Source organism: Melospiza melodia, chromosome 2, assembly GCF_035770615.1.
Source record: "Melospiza melodia melodia isolate bMelMel2 chromosome 2, bMelMel2.pri, whole genome shotgun sequence".
Classification (NCBI taxonomy): Eukaryota; Metazoa; Chordata; class Aves; order Passeriformes; family Passerellidae; genus Melospiza; species Melospiza melodia.
In genome coordinates, this window is record NC_086195.1 from 22,148,624 (window position 1) to 22,171,008 (window position 22,385).

Here is a 22,385-nt window from a genome sequence, read left to right on the forward strand (position 1 = left end):
TTTTTAATAAACATACTTCAATAGAACATATTATTTTTGTAGCTATGCTTGCACTCTTCTTCTTTCTTTTTCCCTTTTTTCCTGTATCAAGTGATATTTTAAGTAAAATTTTTTACATTGTCCACATATCTGAATATCCAGATTTCCCATTACTACAGTGTGAAATAAATGATTGCTGGCAAGTGATGATTCTCACTGACCTGTGAAGTATATGGAACAGATTCTCTTAGTTCTCTGCAAACTTTCAGTTGGATTTAAGCAAGCTGACACCTCTCTCCAAAGCTCCTATTTCCCTTTTTTTTCTAACTTTTGATTTTTCTGACCATAATTGGAGGCAAGTCGGGACATCTCTATTTTTAAGAGCTGAGAACCTGTGACATCCAGTCCCTGAGGGAAAAACATTATTTATTATCCCACATAGTTTCCTGACTGCTAAAAAAGAGAGTAAATATAATTATAAAAATGGGACTTCAATCTTTCTCTGAATCCTAAGCATGTACCTTTTTTAGCCATCTATTCTTTCTCCTCCAGATCACAATCCCACTAAATATCACACAGAACCCACCTGCAAAACTTCAAGTTAAGGCTATCACCTACAGCCTCATATAGGGGGATATTCTAATTCCTATTTTTCCAGCTTTTAAATTGTGTGTTCTATAGAGAAGGCACTAGAAAGTTCACCTTTACCAGCTTACCACTTTCAGCATTTTCTGTTCTTTCAGTATTCCCAGCAGTTAGAGAAATACTGTTTTCCTCTCCTGAGTGCAGCAGAGGAGCTGAGAAATGAGTTAAATGACTTGCTCTGGGCTGTACAGGGACCCTGTCACAAATTAGGACATGATACTGTTAAACAATGCTGTAGAGGAATACACTACCCTCTGAAGCTGAACTCCCTGTTTAAAATGACATATCCTATAAACAGGCACCATGTTACAAGAACAGTGCTCATTAAATGATAGATTGAAAGTCAGTTTCCAAGTATCAGAGCAGCACACTCTCCTTGAGCCTTCCTTGTTAGTAATTTGTGAAACAGGTATATGCCATCAATAACCTGCTGTTAAAAACAAAACTTTTCTTTGTTAGATCAAGCAGTGCCATTACACAAATGTTATATTGTCCTTCACATTTTATTTTGCAGATAAACAAGAGTACTTTAATTACCCTGATCTGACACACCATCTCCAGAACAGAAGGTATAGTACTGAAAGATATAATACATTTGCAATACAAGGAAGGTTTATTTTAGGTATTAAATGAAATGGTATTAACAAAGAATACAAAAAATACCGCCCTGTTATTCACAGATTCTTTCTTGAAGGAACAATTTTAAGAATGGATTTCAGATTTCACTGCTTATGTCAAAGTATGAAACATTGTACTAAATTATATTTTGTAAAATATTAATTTTGTGCCACAAAAAAGAAATATTTTATATTATTTACATTAAACAACATCTCAGGTATGTTTTAATTCCTTATATTTCATAATGCAAAGGTAATTCCTGTTGGACCTTAAATAAGCAGGAGGTTAGCAGAGTCAAGGAGCCTTACAAGTCAAACTTTGTGACAAAGACTACTTTGCATTTTCTGATTGATTAAGGCAAAATAGCCATTACAATCAATATGACAAGCGAACAGGAGGACTGAGTGGCAAAGTGGCAAAGAAACAGATGGAAAAATATTTCAGGGGCGTGGATGTTTTAAGAAAGGAGATTAGAAAGAGTGCATCAAAAGCCAAGGGGGGTATGAAAGAAACATCATATTCAGGCAAGAAGAAATCAGAGCAGTAGAAAAGCCATCATTTTTGATATTTGATCAAGCAGCACAGAACAGCTGTTGTGCTTAGCAGAACAAAGAATTCTTGCACCTGCAAAAAGAAAGAAAAAGAAATAATAGCAACACAGCGTCTCCCTGATTAAAAAAAAGTCAATGTGGGTGTCCTTGAGAATACACATTTAGTACTGTGCAAAGGTCACAGACCAGAAACTGTGGAAACAAAGTAGAACTAATGACACCAAACCCCTTGTCTGAGTTAGCACTGTATACTGAACACATCACTTTTTTTCTTTTTTTCCCCATTTTCTTCAGGAGTACTTGTCTGAAAGGCTTTTGTGTAAGCTGTGGCAGAGCTGTGGGAGTTGGAAGGAGCATCCCTCCACACCGTGGTGTTTCTGCACTCTGGCCACAGCTGGGCCTGAGTGCTGCCCTTTGGCTGCAAGGAGGGACACGCTGGCACCAGTGCCATGCCCCAAGGGGTTCTAGGGCCACATGGTCAGGACCAAAAATTCGGGATGCACAGATTCTGCCATGACATTGAAAGGCAGCTGCTCTCATGGAAGAATATTTGTATTCAAATGAGAGGCATTTTTCTTCCTAAGGTTATGTAGTACATTCAGTGATAAATATTGGTCACGGGGCTTTGCGTCCTACAGAGAGTTTGCTGAGGGCATAATTAAGATCATGAACACAAGGTGAAACATCAAAAATAGGACTTCAAGGAATAAGTACATTTCCCAGGAGAGGCTTCTGGGTATTGTGGAGAATGAAATTTTGAATGAAACTGCAATGGAAAAATCAAATAAAGCCTAGGTTTTACAGGCAGAGAAATATACCATTTATCACAATATATTTTTAAAGGAAAGGCTTCAATAGCTTACAAGAACTGGGTCACAACCTTAATGCTGGCTGACTGAAGCTACTGCATTACTATCATCACAGATCACTTTTGCCCCAAACAGCTTTTAATACATTGTAATGTGGGAATTAACTGCTGCTTTCTGATAAGGAGCAAGTCACCTTCTATTATCAGGCATCAAATCATTTTAGTATTTTGCTGATATCTTCTTTTCATCTGCAATCTGCCAAAGAAAATAGTTTGTCTGCCTGTAGAGGGGAAAGAAAATGTGCCTGAATAAGACAGAGATAAAAATGGATACAAAAATTAGCCCTTGAGGACAGTAGATTTCCCAAGACCTTGCTGAGAACTCAGAGACAGTTATATTTGGCTTTAAGTACTCAAGCCCAAGCTTATTTTCAGAAGATGATAGATCCTATTCAGAGAGCTTAAAAGATGGCAAAGATATTTAAAGGAAGACCAAATTTTATTTATTTGTGATTACTTTCATCAGTGGAAGAATAGCTATGACAAATAAGTGAAAGACAAATTTGTAGTATCATGTGAATTTGGAACTCGTATGTCAAGTACGGACCAAATCTTTTCTTTTATCAGCTGGAATATGATCATAAGGGTGTGCCTATATCAGGGATTGAAGGATTTATGCATATATATATATATATATATATATGGAGACTTGTGGTACACACTCAAGCACACAGATGGTGCAATTCAAAGGTTGCTGCCATGCAATAGGACAGCAGAGATGTTGGGGAGCATCATTTTAATACAGACACAAGGTCTTCTACTACCATAGCTCTGTGCATTTTTATGGCACATTCAAAGTTAGACTGTTGGCAAGCTGTCAGTTTTTTCATATTTGTCATGGTTGTTAACAGAGATCTGTTGCAAGTCTGCTCTTAACCTATTTATCAGTTACAAATTGACTGTCACAGGAGGACCCCTCCACTATTATCTCTCTGTTTTCAATTACTCAGTGCTATGTCCTACTAATGGATAACACTTAGTAAAAAGGACAGGAAAGTGTGCATTTAGTAGTTGTGATTGACAGAACTGATCGGTAAATTCTTTGCTGTGTAAGACAAAAGCCCAGGCTGAAGGTCTAGAAAATTATCACCCACAGAATTCTACCCATGTGTATATGAGGACGGCAATGTGTCCTTCATGCTGTGTGATAAGGACAGAGGAGGTGTGTCGTGTCTTCCCTCTCCTGGCACGTTTTCTTGACTGAAATTCTCTTCTACTGCAATATGTATTTGAAGACTGGTCCTCCACCGACACAACAAAACCTTCTGAAGGCTTGTACCCCAAGTTCAAGTCAGACACTCACACTCAGCTGGTCCAGTTTCTGAAAGGGAATTACAGCACATTTATCCCAATTGCACCTGCAGCGAACCCCCTCCTGATTCATGGTCACAGTAACAAGACTGGAAGAGAGATGAGCAGCAGAGCTGGAGCCATGGCTTCCAGAGAAGGTTGTCCCATGACAGCTGGTTAGGAACAGCATGCAGGGATCTGGTGTGGTTGTCTACTGCTTGTTGTATGACCCTGATGACTTCGTAGAAACGGCTCTCAGTTTCTGGAGTCAGTGGCACTTTCTCCTCAGGGTCTCTGGACAGATCGAAGAGCAGCGGAGGATCGTGTCGTGTAATGAATCCTCCATGGCAGAAGCAAACGTGAGAATCATAGCAACCATTGGAGTCCTCAGGACTGAAGTTGGGAGTGAAGAAGAAGACCTTCCAGACAGATTCACCTGAAATTTACAGCCACAAAAACAGCTGGTAATAAAGTGATAAAATAACAAAATGGAAGTTCCCTGGTCCTAGGAAATTCCACCAACATGGGAAGTCAGTCTTTTGGTAAAAAGTACAGACACTCTGTAACAAAAACTGCAGCATACTGAAAGACTAAAACAAGATTGAGCAAAGTGAAAATAAGCAAAACATCATGATTTTCATGCTACACATATTTATGAAGCAACTATGATAATTTCATTCCCTTGGAAGAATTCTGATTAACCAAATTATAGAATACTTTAAATAACATTGAGTTTTATATAAACAGTGCTAAGAAGATTTGCAGAAATATATACTAAGTCAAGGCTTATAAAAATGTATTTTTGCCCCTTGACTATATTTACCTACTGCTGGGCCCTGTCTGCTTCTCATTTTGCTTATCTAAATAATTTCATTGTTACCTTTTCCCTTTCTTCCTCTCTTTGTTGTATTAACACATTGTCTTCTGCCCCATGTTCTCATTGCAAACACCTGGATACTCATTTTATTAAATGGGATGACACGAAAAGGCATAATGGATGTTAAATTCCTGTCTTATGCTTCTAAATGATTTTTCCAAATAAAATTATAAATAACAGTTACAGTAGCACAACTCTTAGGTGATGTTCTGCTTCGCAAAATGAGGACCAAAGTTCTTCATTTATAGACTGGTCATTCTTAGTTTAATTTTCTGTGTACAGAAAATGGAATTGCCCATTCCTATGTAACTGCAGTTGGTGCTTTCACTGCTTGAAAATCCTAGTTATTTCTTGGAATAAGAATAGGCAAATATCAGCTGGTTCTTTCAAGAAGCAGCCTCAAAGAGGTTAGTGGAGGATCAGAAAACAACAAGAAAGCTGTGAACAAAAAAGTTGTTACTACTTTCCTCAAGTATCACAGAACAAATAGGAAAGGCAGAAACAGAACAGAACTTCCAGGGAAGCACACCACCCTCCTACAGCCAATGAAGTATATAGTTCTTCAGAAATGGAACAAAAAATAATTAATTAGAGTAAGAAAAATCTGTATCTTATTCTTAACAAAAGAAGATTACTAAACAACTCAGATCGATATGTCAGATTAACTGCCCTTGAGACTATAAAAACATTGGAAAACTGTAGTCATCAGTAATTTACATTCTCAGCACCCTATTGTGATTTTTTTATCATCTCAAGTTTTTAAATACTGAGTGAAAAATCTCTTTTTGGTATTTTGTTGAATTTTGTTAAGGCCACAGAAAACCTGTTAACCTAGTAACAGACTTTCAAAGATTTATGTGTGCTACAGTAGTTAATATTTATTAATCAATTCAATGGTACAACAGAGTGGAAGGCACTAGAAAATGTGGGATGGGTAGAGCAGAGATAAACTGGTATATGCCATGTAACTACATCACACTCAGCTTTTAAAGAATCAAAACAGATTTAAAGAGAAACGTTTCATCAGACTAAAGGGTCACAGGCTGCAGTCCTAGACTATAGCATGGATTTAAAGGACAGTAGGTGACCTTAAGATTCTTTACAACTTCTTCTATTCCACAGCATTTTTCACATTAGAAGCGATTTTTCCTTTAGGAACCAATTCAATGACAGAGCCTGGGGACTACCAGTTCACTTGGTCTCCACTTAAATCAGGGTCAGATAGGTGATGGCTATTATACACATTAGACTGGGAGAAGACTAAATGCTTCTTGGAAGCCAGCAAAGGGGAAGGACTTTTAAAGGCTGAGTGACTTGCTGGCACAGACAATGGGACGCGGCAGGTTTTAAAAGGCTTTGGCTGTGACAGCTGCAATGGCACAGTCTTACTGGGAAAAAAACGAAAGGAAATTTAAAAGAAGGCAAAGCAAGATAAGGTCAGATAGCATAATATGGCATTCCTTCATCTGCCTCCAGTAACATTTTGAAAGGTTGGTCTAGCATTAAGTCTCTTGTTTTCTTAGAATTAAAATAAACAAAATCAAATTCTGCCACCTAAATTTCTTTGAACTTGTGTGCAAAACACTTCCAAGAAATATATCTCTTGTTTGCTGAGATTTAGAATTTTTATTCTGAGAAGACATGTAATTCTGTACTAAGCATTGGTTCAGGCTCCTCAGACATGCTTAATTGGCAAGATGGATTATAAAAAACATAAAAAAGTCAAAGGTAAAGGTCTTGATTATTCAGTGCACTGTGTGCCATCATAGACCATGCAACACTTGCCAGCCTGAAAATTTGATTCACAACACTATAACAACTTGACAGAAGTTGTCAGCAGAAAAAAAATTATATGGCTACTAAACTGTCAGTTACAAGAAATTCCAATAAGGCCACGCACATGAGAACTTTGTGGTCAAGCTGTCTTCCCACACATTGGTCTTTCATGGTATATTTGTGCTGAATGACATCGAAAAGAAAATTTTCAGCCACTTTTTTTAGTGTTGGGCATTGTAGCACCAGGTCTGCTGAAGGGCTTACAGACAGCAACACAAAATTGGGAATTCTGAATTAATGGAAGCCAGTACAGGCAGCCCATATAGGTAATAACTGGTGAAAGAAAGAAATAAGGAAGTTGCACCATGATTTTTTTTTTCCCCGACACAAAATAAAGACTTGTTTAGGTTTTGTTACATGCTGAGCATACAGTATGTTCCAAAATCATGTGTGGGTTTGGGGACAAGGCATATGTGACATCATCTCGTGTCTGTGTGACACTGCTAGTGCTCTGAAGAGCTGATGGTACTTTATCAGGTAAGCAGCTACAGAATGCCACAAAACACTGAGCTCTGGGAGTGCAAAGCCTGTTCCTGTGCAATGTTTATCTGTTGCACTGCAGCAGTGTTTCTGGAACTGCATGTTGTGCTGGAGAAGCAGCAGCAGACTTTAAACACCTCTTTTCCAAGCATGATAAAAACTAAAGCAAATCTGTCAGTGGCTGTGGCTGAGGAGCAGCCAGTGCAGTATACCAGGAGACATTAGAACTGTCAGACTTCTAATCAGTAAGGCTGATGAACTGTATAAGGCATGATATTAAAAAGAGAGCTCTCTTCCAGTCTCTCAGCTGACATAAAATCTCATTTTGTCAGAAGGTTAACTACAAGGATCAAATTAATCTCCCAGTAATTAACGGTACCTGTGTTCTCCAAAGCATCTGGATAGTAAACCCTTGTTACATAAAGATAACTGTATGTCTCTTCCGCAGTGAAGTTAGTAGTAAAATTGTCAGGGCTTCCCCAAAGCCAAGTATATCAAGCCCCTTCTGAAACAGCAGGAAGGCTCTAAGCCTGCAGCACCCTTAAAGGTCCTGCCCCAGTGCTTCACAAATAATTTCAGTTCTATTTTACTGCAATTTTCCAGTTCTCTGAGCTGTCCAGTAAGTTTGCTCTCAGAATACCTCTTTCCTTTACATGTTAAGAAAAACAAAAATTAAAGAAGTTGTACTTCTAAATAATTTCAAATTAAAAGGAGTTGTCATTATTCCAAGCAAATCTGCTATGAACATAGTTGTTCAGTGTTCAATCTCCCTAGAAGACTCCTTTTATTATCCTTTACCCAGCTATTTATGCTCTCACACAGACAATAGTTGCTCCAACACACTGGTGGATGCCTTGAGATTAAATAAAAGTCTCCCAGTAAGATATATTAATATATTCAAGATGAAGTGACACACTGGATAGGGATGCCATTTCTGTTATAAAAACACCCTTCTTAATCATTGATGGCAAATGGGGGTTTTCTGATAAGCAGTTCTTGACGTGCATAGAAGCTATTGTTGTCTTACTGCCTGGAGTTCATTTTCACTGCATTTAATCTATGACAGTAGCTTTATAGGTTTGCAGCTACTGTCATTTCCTTGGCTCATATTATTGTGTTGCTTCTTTCTGTAGAAGAACAAGTTAAACAGGGCTCTTCTCCACTGTACATTGGGAACCTGGTCCCTGCTTGAACTCAGATGCCTCTGAGGGGAGCCATTTGGGTGTAGCAGAGAAACATAAACTGAGACAGACTTTTCTGTGTCTCAGGTGTGCTCTGTAGCCATTGTCAACTCCCACACTCCAACTCATGCTTTTCATCGTTTCTGAACAGTACCAGATGAAAACTGAAACTTACTTGAAAATTACTTTCTTCAGATAACTCTTGTTATTAGATTGAATCCTTCCTGCTTCCTCTAAGTTCACTCAGAATTTTTAGGTTCTCTGCTAATCTTATTCATAGCAGATAAGACATATATTCACCTCTTTGATCATTTAACAATGCAGAAAAGGCTTCAGTTGTGAAATTCTTGTAGAACTATATATAGCTCTAAATAGCAAAGACAATGCTATTTGGTTACTGTAATGAAATGACACATATTATTTTTATGACTATGAGCATTTCTCCAACAGCTAATAAAAATACTCAATTAGAATTTAAAAATTTGTAACTTTATTGCTCTTATAATGAAAATTACTTTTTAAAAATATTTTTTTAGATAGCTGTTTTAAGTGTCTGGGTATCTTCTAGTGTTATTTTGTTGCACCAGTCAAAAGACAGCACATGATGTCCCAGGGTAGGTGAAGAACAACTGAGTGATATACAATGATACAATGTTGGTTTACAACAATCAATTGTTGCTAGAAGAGACTTGCATAAAGAACTGCGTAGAACTTACAGTATTTGAGTGAACCCCATAAAAAAAAACAGCAGTAGCAGTGATTTAAAAATATTTAGAAAAAATCCTACAGTGTTAAGTATCCAGTAAACCTGAAAGGATTGCACATTCTTGAATATCTAATAACCTTAATGAGCAACTGCTGCAGGAAAAATACTAGACACACTGAAACCATGCTCAGACTGATGAAGACAGAAATCTCATGACTGAGCTCATTATCTAGAGTAAGTAAGTGCTGTGGTATGAGAAACTTCCACTGAATTCTGTTTAAAAGTCAAGATAATCTGTTGAATTGTAGTAGATCAAAAAGAATTACTTTCCTGAATTCTTCATCATCACCTTCAAAAAGAATTGATTGATCATTTGCAGTGGTTTCTTGTTGAAGAAATTCCTAAAAGGGAAGAATCTGTGGGTAGAGAAATTATGCTGCTAAAGTAGGAAGTGCTATAATGCAATGTTATGCCTCATATTGAGATGTCTTAGGTGATAGTAACATGGAAGAATACATATTGCTCTGGAAGAAAAATTCCATCTGTAGCAATTTCATGGAAATAATCTAGACACCTGCTAAAGATTTGTTTGAAGAATATTTATTTGCTGAATGGTCCATGTAATTTTCAGTTCATCTGAGCAGCAGCTGATGGCATGCTGAAGACAGAAGATAATGTTGGCACACACACACACAAAAAAGAAACCTAAACTAAACCAAACCAGAAAAAAACCACCCCAAAAAAACCCGCTCATTTTCAATCTATATAAGAAGTCATTTAAAACAGAAAAGCCTTAGGTTTTGCTTATGAAAAAAAAATAGTCTTGATTTTCAGGTAGTCATTTTCCATGGGAGTCAGTAAGAGATTAAGAACATCATTTCAGTAATCAATTTATCAGTTAAGAACACCCTTAGAAACAAAGCAGAAACACTTTGCCAAAGATGGAAAAACCCAAGGAGAAACCTATTCAGAACTGTGTTTTTTGTATTTGGATTATTTTTCCTGTCCTTCAGGAATGCATTTTACTAACAGAAAATAAATTTGGTACAATCATTTCCCTCTTTCATAAGGTAGATGCAATTTTTATGAGTGAAAAGAACAGATCTGTAAGATTTAGACAGCATTTTTTCTGATACTAATCAAACATATGGGAGAAAGATGCCATTGAAGTCCTAAGCAATTTCTGCAAATATTTTTAGATAAGTTGGTATCAGCCAAAATTAAACCCATCCCCAAGATTTTTTTTATAAATTATTATCTTCAGAAAGTTTTCAAAATTTGGATGTCAAAAAATAAGCTGTTGACACAGCTTTTTTTTTATCATTATTATGAATGATAATGAAGTATCCAAAATAATCAATATGAAAATTACTATCATGCCTAACATTTAAGTTACCAGATATACATCTAAAGCCAGAGAAATGATTGTTCAGTTACTTTAAAAATGAAAAATAGAAATTTTGTAACTGCAGTTGCCTCAATTTTTTTGCTGTGCCAAAGAACACTGAATAATAATTTTCTTTACTTTAAAAAGTCAAAGAAAACGGTGAATTACTCTTCCTTACAAGTGTCTTAGCTTGTTGAATGATTTTATTTTACTTTTATTTTTATAAAGTTACTAGGTCGCTTAGGCAAAATTTTGAAAAAAAAATTTGAAAATTTATTAAGTTAAGCATAGATGACAACTGAGCAAAGGAGCTTCTTTTATGAAACTAAAAAAAATTGAGTTGAAGAAAGTGAACATTTGCAAGTAATTTGGTGCAAAAAATATCAGTATCAGGCAGTCCTAAATATTTTTTTAAAACCCCCACAATAGCTGAAATTTGGTTTTATTGTAAAGATGTATGTCCAGTTTAGCATCTGAAATATGAGACAGCAGTTTTTATCCCAGTGTTAGAAAATGCATGTATTTTCCAGAATATTAAACTAGTAAAAGATTACAAACAATGTTAAACCATAAATTTGCAATTTTCCTGATATTGAGCAAACAATGCAAAAACCCTTCAAAATCCTGAATTAAAAACCCTAGCATGAAAAGGACACAGCACAGGAGGTTCTCTTATAGATGATCAGCAGGGACTCTGGTAGGAATTACAAATTTGTTGCTAAGAACATTTCTAGAAGTGTATTTTCTCTTTCACATTGACATGTTTGAGGTAATGGTATTCCTCTGAGAATCAAGAACAGAGAAAGATGTCCTGTGGATGCAGATGAGAAAAACAGGTTTTAACTGTTCCTTATAGAGGACTTAGATGGAAATACCAGCATCATTTTCACAAAAGGTTACTTAGGTCTGTCATTCAATTAATACAAAATAATTTTGGAATTTTCAGGGTTTGTTTGTTGGGTATTTTTGGGGTTTTACTGGGGCTTTTTGGTATTTGTTTTTTGGTTTTTTTGGGGGGGGGCTTGTTTTTTTGTTTTTTTGGTTTATGTTGTTGTTTTTTGGGTTTTACAGGAAGTCTGGCTTGTGCCTTCCATACTGCAGCCATATTCCTGCCCCTTAGCTTGCAATGTAAAACACGATAAAGGGATGTGAAAATAAGACAAGAAGCAGAAAGGGGAAAAAAAAAAGTCTCCATTTCAGCTTAAATAACTGTGATAATAAGTTTGTTTCATGCTCTTGCTATGATCAGGAGTAGCGTCAGTATTTTTTAAAGGATGGTATATAATTTCTTTTCATTCTCTTTATGCACATCTCTCTCAGTCTCTCTCTTACTCCCAGAATAAGTAGGGGAATGCTGGTAGGGAATGGAGCACTGCAAATCCCAGGGTATAAATAGCTCTGCCTGAGCCTAACAATAACTCTGCTGCCACCAACACAGAGCAGAGCAAAGGCAAGAAAATACTTTAACAGTATTTGTCATGCTTGTCAGGGGGAACACTTTCCTACCTAAAATTTGTGAGCAGAAATTTGTATCAGATGATTAGGTCAATTTTCTCGAGCTTGATACAAACTGCTTCCTGGTGTCTCTTCATGCTAGAAATGCTCTTCTCTCTTTTGACAGTCATGTTATTTCACACTTATCAAATAATATGTCCATAACTGTGTCACCCAAATTCAACTGCAGCTGCTCTGATACGAGGCTCAAGATAGCATATTAAAATTCTTAATGAGATGGTTTAGGTAAATGACATTTGATGCTTATTTTGCTTCCTCCAGGGCTGTGGTTGAAACACAGAACATGAAGAAGGGATTTGGGAGACGATTTTGAGATTTTTGGAAGCTTTCCTTGATTGTGATGCCTCCATGACATGGGGAAGATCAGGCAGAGAGAGGGGGAAAAAACAAAGGGGGCAAACATGGAGTGAAGTTGATGCTCATAAAGCAAGTCAGGAAGCAGGGAAACAAAATATCTTCAATAATCAAGTATATCAAAAGGTTGCAATGAACTACAGCAAGAAACAGTAGTAAGTGATTAGATGTTTCATGCAGAGCAAAAAGATATTCATTTTTGATATGATCAAAAACAAAATGAGTAAAGAAAGAAACCATAAAGATCTTTGAGAAATCATCATCAACAACAAAAAAACCCAACTCCAAACCCACTTCTAAAATAGGAGGATTCTCTAGAGAGAACACTGGAAGTCAAGGAACTTGTAAGATAGAAAAACAAAAGGCAAATGGCAGAAAAACCCTCATGAGGGTCAGAGTTCATTACAGCTTCTGCAGTGTCAGAAGGGAGAGTCACACAAGGGTTGGGGATCAATTAAGAGGATCAAAAGAGAATTCACTGTCAGTGAGATGAGAAATAAAGAGAGCAAGATGAATAAACAGAAAGGAAAAAGATGAAAAACACTGTAAAAGGACACAGTTCAGAGGGGAGAAAGGGGCTGCTCTCTGTCCAACAAAAATGTGCTGCAAGTAATGTGAAGACTCCTGAGTTATTACTGAAGGAAAAGTGAATTTTTCCCATGTGCTACATATTATGAATCAGGTACTTGATGCTATTTAAGTCCTTCAGTGGAGAACAAACACTAATCCATATCACACTGACACTTCAATGTTTTTCATGAATGGCAGCACTCAAATCAAGAAAAGTGGCCCGCAGCATTTGTCTTCTACTCATGAGGAAACCTCAAGAAACAACTTTGCTGTAAACTATAGCATGCAAATGTCTAATATCAGTGAAAGATATTTCTATGTATCTATGGAAGCTTGCTACTTTTTTGCTACAAGATTTAGTGCAATTTCTTTGATAGATTACTTTGCCACTGTGTGTTGCTATTAAGACAAAGTCTGGTGACAAGGAATGAGGTTTAAATGAGACTGTGAAGTTTTTTAAAGTGATTTTGTGAAGGGACACCTATGCTTCCACAACAAGAGCTGCCCCATCACCAACACCACCTGTGTGGTGGAAAAAGTAAAAAGATTCCCAGAGAGCTGATAGCTGACAGGCAATGTAAATGACAATTTCAGTCTTGTGTTGAAAGGAAAATTGAACAAGAATAGTGAGTGGCGCTTTCTTAATTAGATTTTAAAGATATTTATCACACTGCCACTCAAGTAAGGATTTGCATTTTAATATTTTTCTGACCATTCCAGTCAGTTCTTTCATGACACTAATGAATGAATAAAATGCTGCTTTGTGTTCCAAAACCAGTTAACTCTTTGCATTTTATTGCACATTTTAATTACTATCTTATTTATCTATATATGTAGACAGACCCTTTTTTGAATCTCTGGTGATTTAAAAGAAAAAATTACACTCAATAAATTACCTGAGTCTAAAATTCCTAGTCAACTTCAAAAGCCTCCTATAGTATTCTTCCTGTCACTTAGCACAACAATACTATTTTTCAGAATGTGAAAAAGCTAGCAAGGCATCTCCACTTTTAAATTCATGTTACTAAAATAGGATTTATTGCTCATCACTTTGCTGCTACTTAGCATTCAATCTGACAATCTGGTCACCTCACCTAATTTTGGATCACTGCAACCAACGTGCTGGTCTTTATGTAAGTGAGTTACCAGCCTATACTTATCTGCTTCTTAACTTTGTTAGAGGTGTTTAGGATGAGAAGAGCTATGCTTGTTCCTCTTTTGATGAGAGCGACTCGCTGAGGTTAGCTCAGCTGTAGGGCTCTACACAGTATAGCATACATGTACATCTTGTCATCACCATCTTCAGAGTTTGCTAAAAAACCAAGGTGTTAGGAGTCCTGATGGCACCAAAAAGCCTCACTGGCCCTGCCCAGCCCTCGGGTGGATCCTCATCTGTGCACCCTGCCCACAGACCAGGATTCCCATTTCAGCTCAGCCCAAGGCCACCAGTCCCTGCCTGAGTGGTGCAGCAGTGCCAGTTCCCAGCCCTGTCTCTGGATGTCTCCAGGCTACAGCCTTCCTTCCAGCTCAGTCTGTGCTCTCATCTCCTGCTGCTCCTTACTGCACTCCCTGGGTAGATCCTGAACTTGACTCACCACTTTGCCAGGCCTGGAGCTACTGTGGAGTCTGTTACCAGCACCCAGCTCTGCTCTTTCTGCTCAGGTCCTGGAAGACATTGCTCTGTCAGTAAAGTCCCTGTCAGTGCAGCGGTCACTCACAGTTCTGTTGGATTGACCTTCAGGATGCAGTGTCACCCACTTAGAAAGCTGAACTTGTCTCTCCAATGTTTTCTCGTCTACCCTCAATTTTGTTTTTAAGATATCTATTCTACAAGGCATTGTTGCTTATGAAAATCACAGTGTTCATCCGTAGGGTGCTAAAAATTTCCTCCTCTCAAGCACATGTAAAACCCATAAATATCATTGACATGGCCATGGCCAGAAAATAGAGAGGTCTGCCTTCCTTGCTGATATATGTTACTGCTGCATACTTTTTTAAAATGAGCCTTACTTATCCTTAATGGTCATTCAATGACCTTTGAAATGCAATCACTAACTACAGCACATCTACATCAACACTGCTTATGAGATGCTGCATCTTGCTCATATAAATGTACAGTTGCTTATGTTCCAGTTGTACAAAATAGGGACAAAATCTCATTTCTGGTATTTCTAGTGAATTTTCTTTTTGTCATCTAATTCATCCCCTGCCACTGCACAATTGTTCTCCACAATGTATTTTCTAAGAGCTCTCCTGATGTATGGTGTCTTCTGCTGTAACTTTTGTGCTACTATCATTCATTTCCTTTATTGCAGAAGACAAAGACATTTTATTGGCATACTCCTTTCACTTGGTGTTTTATCTACTAACTTTTTCAAATACAAATCCTTCACAAACTTTTTCTGGAGTTTAAATAAGGATTTTGGGACAGATGACTGTCTCACAGTTCATTTGGTCTGCCCCATCCCTCAATTACCTTTTGCATTGTCTATTCTAAATTCCATTTCCACACCTTTTGTAGAGTTGTGGTGCACTGAAGTGAATGTTAAAATCCCTGTGAATTTGCTGATTATTTAATCTTGTTTGCCTTCAGTTCAACAAAGTAGTCCTACATTAACTTAAAATAATAACTCCATGCTTAAATTTAGCAAAGTACAATGTATTCTATGACTGAAGCTGCTGTGTGCTTAACTAATTGCTTAAGCAAGGATCTGCATATGCTGCTCAATTTCCATCAAATCTCCTACTTCAAACAATTTATGAAAAATAATGAGTAAATCATTTTTTGGCCACCTGTGCTATTGCTTAATAAAACAGTTAATAAAAACTGTTTTATTTCTTTGCAACACTTGTATATATTATTGGATATACTGTGAGGAATTAATTTAATGTTGTCTCAAGGCCTATAGGAAGAAGCTACCTGAATCAAGTTTCACCAACTCTAACTGTCCTGTTCACTGGACAACTAACTCTGCCTTGTAGAAAAATCAGTATTCAGCTTACCTCCCTGAAGATTAAACCCATGTCTGCTGAGCAACAGCCTCTCCCTCCGAACATCCTCAGTTACTCAGCATCTCAGTGGTAACATCTTGCTGCCTTTTCTTCTAATGGCTTGTACATGTATATGTGGAATACTACTTAATATAGCCAGGTAAATCCAGGTGCTTTTGACCTGTGTGATGCAGGGACCTGGGTGCAGCATTTGAAAAAAGACCTTCCCAGCTCTTGGGCCTTCTGGAGAGATTCATCAGCATAGGATAATCCTACACAATGCCCACTATGCTGAGCTGGTATGTAATCAGCTATGGAGTGAGTTCATCTCAAATTGGAAGAATGCAGCAATGAACCTATGGAACTCCAGCCACTGTTCTTCATTCTCTGAGCTATATTTTCTTACAGATTGTTATGTAAGAAATACAAGAGTGCTAGAACTTCAGTCAGTGTCACAAAGGGCCAGGGGTCTTGATGATACCTGAGTGGCAAAAGGAATAGTGGAGGTGTTTTTTTCTCTCCAGTTTCTGGAGCACAGTAGGTAGACCACTGCTGTGAATGAGGGGGTAGAAAATGTGTTTGTTGCCTTTGGCTTGATCTTTTATTTTTTACTAACAATACAATTCAATTTAATAATTCTAACAAGCCTCAAAGTATCTTTGAAGAGGGCACTTACCTCATAAACTCAATCTAACACCTATTATTAGTTCTTGCAGCACAATGAGGTTCAAGACATGTTAAGACAATTACAAAGACAAGTTAAACAAATAAAACTTTATCCTTGAGCATAAAATACACCTTTTACTGGTGTAAGAGTATGTTTCCATACATTATGGTTTCCTTTAAGGACCCTAACCTCTTATTTTAGGAAGTGATATAAATAAATAGAATATAAAACTGTTTGCAGTCTGAAGTCATTCAGTTACACATTGTACCTTCTCAGACCAACTCAAAGTGCTTTTGGCACTACATGACAGATATAAATTTTACATATGCCCTTCCTCCTCACTGCAGTTAAGAGTAACGACATGATATTGTGAAATAGAAACATCTGCATACTGGTAGCTTTTTCTGGACTGTTGAATCTTACATTAAATTTTTAATTCATAGTTCTGCAAACTCAGCCTCCATCTCTCAATTTTAGCTGGTTTCTTTGTCAAAATATTCCTTATAAAATCTGTGACAATAGTAATAGCAACAGGAAAGACTAGGAAATGTCTTTCTATTTTATTCACTACCCTGGCCCCTTCTAAGCATTTTTATGTTGTTCTTCACAAAGCAAATAATCTTACACATATTCGTCATCCATTGCAATGGAAAAGAAAATGGATTACATTAATTATTTTCAGCTGTAAACCAGGTTTAGTTTAGCATTAAGCACTAATCCTTCCTTCATACTATAGTGCACTGCACACTGACAGACATTTAGCTCTATTTCATCTTGTGATTAATTAAAACACACTTTCTATAACATTTCCAAAGAAGTCTCTAACTAGCTGTCATTTACCCTGAACATGTCCAAGATTTAAGTCTCTCTTAAACTTTTTATTGATACCCAGAGGGAATTCCTAACTGAGGTCTTGGCAATTAGACTCTGAAGACAAAAAAAGGAACCTGAAATTCAATTAGGAATTCAGTTAGGAAGTCTACCCACCAAAATGCACTCAAGTGATAGTCAGACCAGGCAGATGAACCTGCCAAACAATTTACCTGTCATCCAGATCTTCACCCTCGCTTTGAAAGCTTTGCCTGTCCTGCTGAATCTCATAGATCTGTCTAGTTTTAACTTCAGAACTTTGGATCACTAGTCACCTATCAAATATAAAAAGACCAAAACTTTAAGCATAAAAAAGGTCCTCTGCTTCCACAGCTAGCTCTGCAAGAGCAGATCAAAATTTACAGGAGGAGTAAGATACCCATATACGGACATATTACACTGCTGTACAGATGTCCAAGAATGCAGATAGTTTAAGCCTTCCTAAAGCTTCTCCTCTCCATCCCTGAGACACAATGTGTCCTCACAAAGCTTTTTCAAGTATGTAGAAACTGAAATTCAAAATCTAACAATACAGCACGGCAAAAAAACCCCCAAAAAACTGAGGTCAATTTGGTCTGCAAAGAGAACAAATTGCTTGAAATTAGTTAGAAACTACCAAATATCATAGGAACTGTTCTTGTGAGTCCAGGCAGAGACTGCATTGGCAGGCTCAGCCAAGCTCTTAAGTTTCACATGTTAATGGAGTAGAAATCTGTTTCTGACTTCTCTATGCCATGGAAATAACAGACTTATCAAGATTGAGATGTAGACATTGTCCTTGTAATCACTTGCACCCATCTTCGTTTCAAAAATACCCACTAATGGAATAATACTTTAAAACATTCTAATAATTTATACTTAATTTTCTTGATTAAGAGATAAAAATGTGTAACTTGTTCACATTTAAGCTGTGTTAAGAGAGTAATGTTGATTTTTTCATATTTTCTATCTTCGAAATACAAACACTTCCCATGGATTAAATGCTTTGAAAGATATGTATTAAAAATTATTTTCTGAAGTACAAGTGGAACGTTTACTCTTTTTAGTTCCACCTGCTGTGTGCTAAACATTCAACTATACTTCTCTGATCTTAGTTCAGGGTTACTGTTTTGGTTTGGCTTGGCTTGGCTAATTCTTTTCAAAAATCGGTATGTCATCACCATTTAAAGCCATTGGTAGATATGAAACACTTTCAATATGAAGACCTCAAATATTTTGGCAATATGGGCGGGTGGAGGGGAATGAGGCCTTTGATTATTATCAGGAGGCTTTGTATTATCAATTTAGTACCATGTTCCCAAACCCAGTTAAAGCATTTCTCAGCACCTTTTTCTTGATTATTATGGCCTCTTTCTAAATAGCAGTATGGTTTTCTAAGCCAGCCTTCTGTTGTCACAACACAGCTCTGGTATTTGGTGTTACTCAGCATTCTTGAAATCACCAGAACCTTTAAATGACCCAACAGCTCCACTAGAGCAGAGCTGAATGAACTGAAGCATATGAGGAAACAACCTGTACTCTTGTACAATTTTTTGCAATTCCCAGTTGCTCTTCTACCCACAGACTGATTATGTTTCCATTGACCGCGAAACTGCACTGGGACATTTGTGTTCAGTACTTACTCTTGTGCTAAGATAAGCTCATTAATGAACTTTGCAATATTTCCTGGAAAAAAACTGAAAACTGTCAAAGTATAATATCTAATAGAATTTAGTTGTAAAAGAACTGGTAATTTTTGCTAATTTTGAAAAAATTCAAATGCTATAATCCAAATATTTCAAGTATCATAATTCATGCTTTAAACAGATTTAATTTTATTATAATCCCTATTTAAAGTCACATAATGTATTTTCTGCCACTAAAGAATGCATCAGATTATTAATATTTTCCTTAGTCAAAACATAAAATTAGAGAATGAAAACTAAAATAAAATGTATGAAGTTCTAAAGTTTTCCTTCAAAGTTTAATACTGACCATTGCAAACAGGACTCAAAAAAAATTTACATGTCTCTGTATTTGTTTTGAAAAAAAGTCAGTTATATAAAACCTCAGTTTCAGCGTGACATAATAGCTGCATTTCTCTCTCTCTTATTTTCCTGATTCTACCTTTGGTCTTCTTATTCTGATTAGCTCTGTTAGGATAAAAGCTTCCATATGATATTAAGGTTTTTTAGGAAATTTCCAACTTTAATGCAAAACTTCCCTCTCACAGCATAACTCCACTTCTGTGAAACCTGTATTTGTCCTCATACTTTCACATAAGCTCATGCCTTCACAGCATACATACAAATAGTACTCACTGAAGAAACTGATTTTGTCTAGAAAAAATGATAAGTTTTATTTAATTTCTGGAGTTCTTGTAAGTTGCTTTTTGAAATGTGACCTGAATGTTCAAGAGCTCCAGTTGTTTCTGAATCATAAAGGTATGTGGTCTTAGGGCCTCTGGCTACAGCTGAAAATTGGTTTTAGTAACAATTACATTGTTTTCCAGAGTCAAAAAACCATTGTCAACTAAAAATACTACAAGCAATCCACCATTCAGTATTATAGAGCTATCAGTGTCATCCTCGATGGGTGTAAGTCAAAAATCTTAAAATTTTATATAATATTTATGAATAATAATTATTTTTGAGTATTAGGCTTGGAGAAATCAGATACTAAAACTATGATCTCATATAGAGCACCTGATGCATATATATATTAATAAAGGAATTGTTTTATCTTCTAATTTAGATATGTTGCATAAAACAGAGAGCGATATCCTACAGCACAGCAAATTCCATTTTTTATCAATGCTTTAAAACCCACAGTCTACCTACAGTAGATAAGAATTGAATTTTTCCATAAAACAACAATGTCTGAGACAGAAAGGTAACAGCTGATAAAAGCAAACAGCAATGTAGTTGCAACAAAATCCAATTTGCTAGACTGGGACAATTTGAGAGATGAAGTAGAGAAAGTTCATGAAAGTGCCTCCATGACCAGCTGTGGGATAAAGTGGACTTAGACCCTGATGGAACTAAAAGATTATCAGTTCTAAGGCACCATGGTCATGAAGAACTAATGAATCCTAATTTCAGTGTTTCCCAGAGCATCCTAGAATGCTCTAAAAGTGCATTCAAAAGAAATTCCAGAGTTTTGAGAAAACATTTTCAGAGAATAAGTAATTGTTTCACTCAGGGAGATTTATTTACTCCTACTTTCTTGTCTAATATTTCAGTCTTGTATTTTCATACTGCTAAAGTCAAAATCTTCATTAAATCATTTATACTTTGTTATTACCTCTCACTAATTAGCTTTATGTTTATGTATCATAGTACTGTTTTAGCAGCTTCACCAAGTGATTAATTAACAATGTTGGCTTTTGGAAGATAATAAAGTATTTGGAGCTTGGCATTGGATAGGAATGGGAGGGGAACTTTGTTAAAATCCCACCAAACAACCAACCCACAACAACAACAACAAAACAAAAACAAGCAAACAAAAAACCAAATTCATGTGAATCAACTAAAACCTTTCAAAATTTCAATTCTGCAAAGAGCTAGAGTAGAAAATTCAAAGTGCAATTATCAACAACACAGTAATCAAGGTATAGCTTTTGAGTCCACACTATAAAGCTTTGTGGCTAAGTAGTTTTGCTGTCAAGGATATGAACTAATGCTAAGGTAACTATAAGCTTTTAAGACTGAGATTCAGTCTCTATTTGTCACCAAACAGTCCATACAGAAAGATAACACTTTCAGACTGAATAACTGCCTGTAAATATCGTATGGCATTGAAGAGAGCCCAGATAATATAATTAAATTAATCTTGAAGACTCTATGGAGTCTTGAAGACTCTACTCACTGAGCAAGTGAGATGATTGAGTATCTTGCTTCTGTGATATAATACCATTTAAAAGTTAATGTTCAACAGACAGGTAACAGGTTGTACATGAAAAATTAGCACACACTTGGTAATGACAAAATTATCTTAAGGATGACTAATATTTCTTAATATTAAAAGGGTCACCCTTTCTTTATTGCATTAGTGCTAATTCAAAGAACTAAATTTTCATTATCTTTATTGAGGTTTTATAGTCTTGTTGACTTTTAATGTTGTGAGTGAGCCATGATTTCTAACTTCCTCCCTGTACTGTGAATTCTAGAAACCTACTTTGCTTTAAAATGTCAGTCTTGAAGAGGACTGAGTAATTGAGTCTCAGAAATGTTCACCTTACAGACCTACAACCATGAGGCCATAAAATTCTCCTGAATACGAGTGAACTGCATCTGAAGAATTATTTTCAATAAATTTGGGGTTAAAACTTTGAATAAATGTGAAAAATGTCACAATGTGCAGGAATCTATTTTATACTATTTCACCTAACTTGCTTTTCTACCAGGAGGTAATTGAAAGAACTGTGATAAAAAACTACAAGTGAAATGTAGTCTCCTTCAGTTTCAAAAAGCTTTCATACAAATCCACTACAAAATTTCTCTACTAAGGATGACACAACAAGTAACAAGTTATAGAAATCTGTTTGGTGTTTTGCTGTGTTGTTTTTTTTTTTTTCCCCTTAATTTTAGTTTTAAGAAACTGTAAATGCCTTAAGAAAAGATACTTGAAAAATTCAATGTGTAACATACCCTCTGATATTTTGAGATCACAAAAAATGGTCTGAAAGCAACAAAAAGACCACTCTTTGTACTGAGATGTGAGCTTTTCTCAGGTTGATAACAGTTTCACTGATTACTGAGCAATTCTGCTTGTGTTTTCTGTCCAAAGTACTGAGCAGAACTTAAATTTAGAAGCAATTACATGAGTACAGAGTGCACATCATCCACAGATTGCACACTGGCCTCTACCATAGTATTGCCCAAGTGCACCGAGCCTGCAAACATTCACTGCTTTCTTCTACATTTATTTCTTCTGCCTTTCATGCCATACTGAGAAGCCACCTCACTATTGACAGTCAAGTTTCCAGGGAATTTCTCTAATAAACATATGGTTTGTTTTAT

General features: G+C 36.4%; 1 protein-coding gene across 6 annotated transcripts in view; it reads right to left on the bottom strand.

Moving 5' to 3' along the window:
* Nucleotides 1-1,108: 1,108 nt before the first annotated feature.
* The window catches only part of STS (steroid sulfatase), a 107,567-nt gene continuing 86,290 nt past the window's right edge, over nt 1,109-22,385 (bottom strand). For 5 of the 6 annotated variants that reach the window (XM_063147960.1, XM_063147953.1, XM_063147946.1 and 2 more), the window contains one exon: nt 1,109-4,387. In XM_063147960.1, the coding sequence (XP_063004030.1) occupies nt 4,005-4,387 (383 nt within the window). In that variant the 3' untranslated portion in view covers nt 1,109-4,004. The remainder of the gene's footprint in view (nt 4,388-22,385) is intronic. The other variant, XM_063147941.1, reaches the window with a different exon arrangement.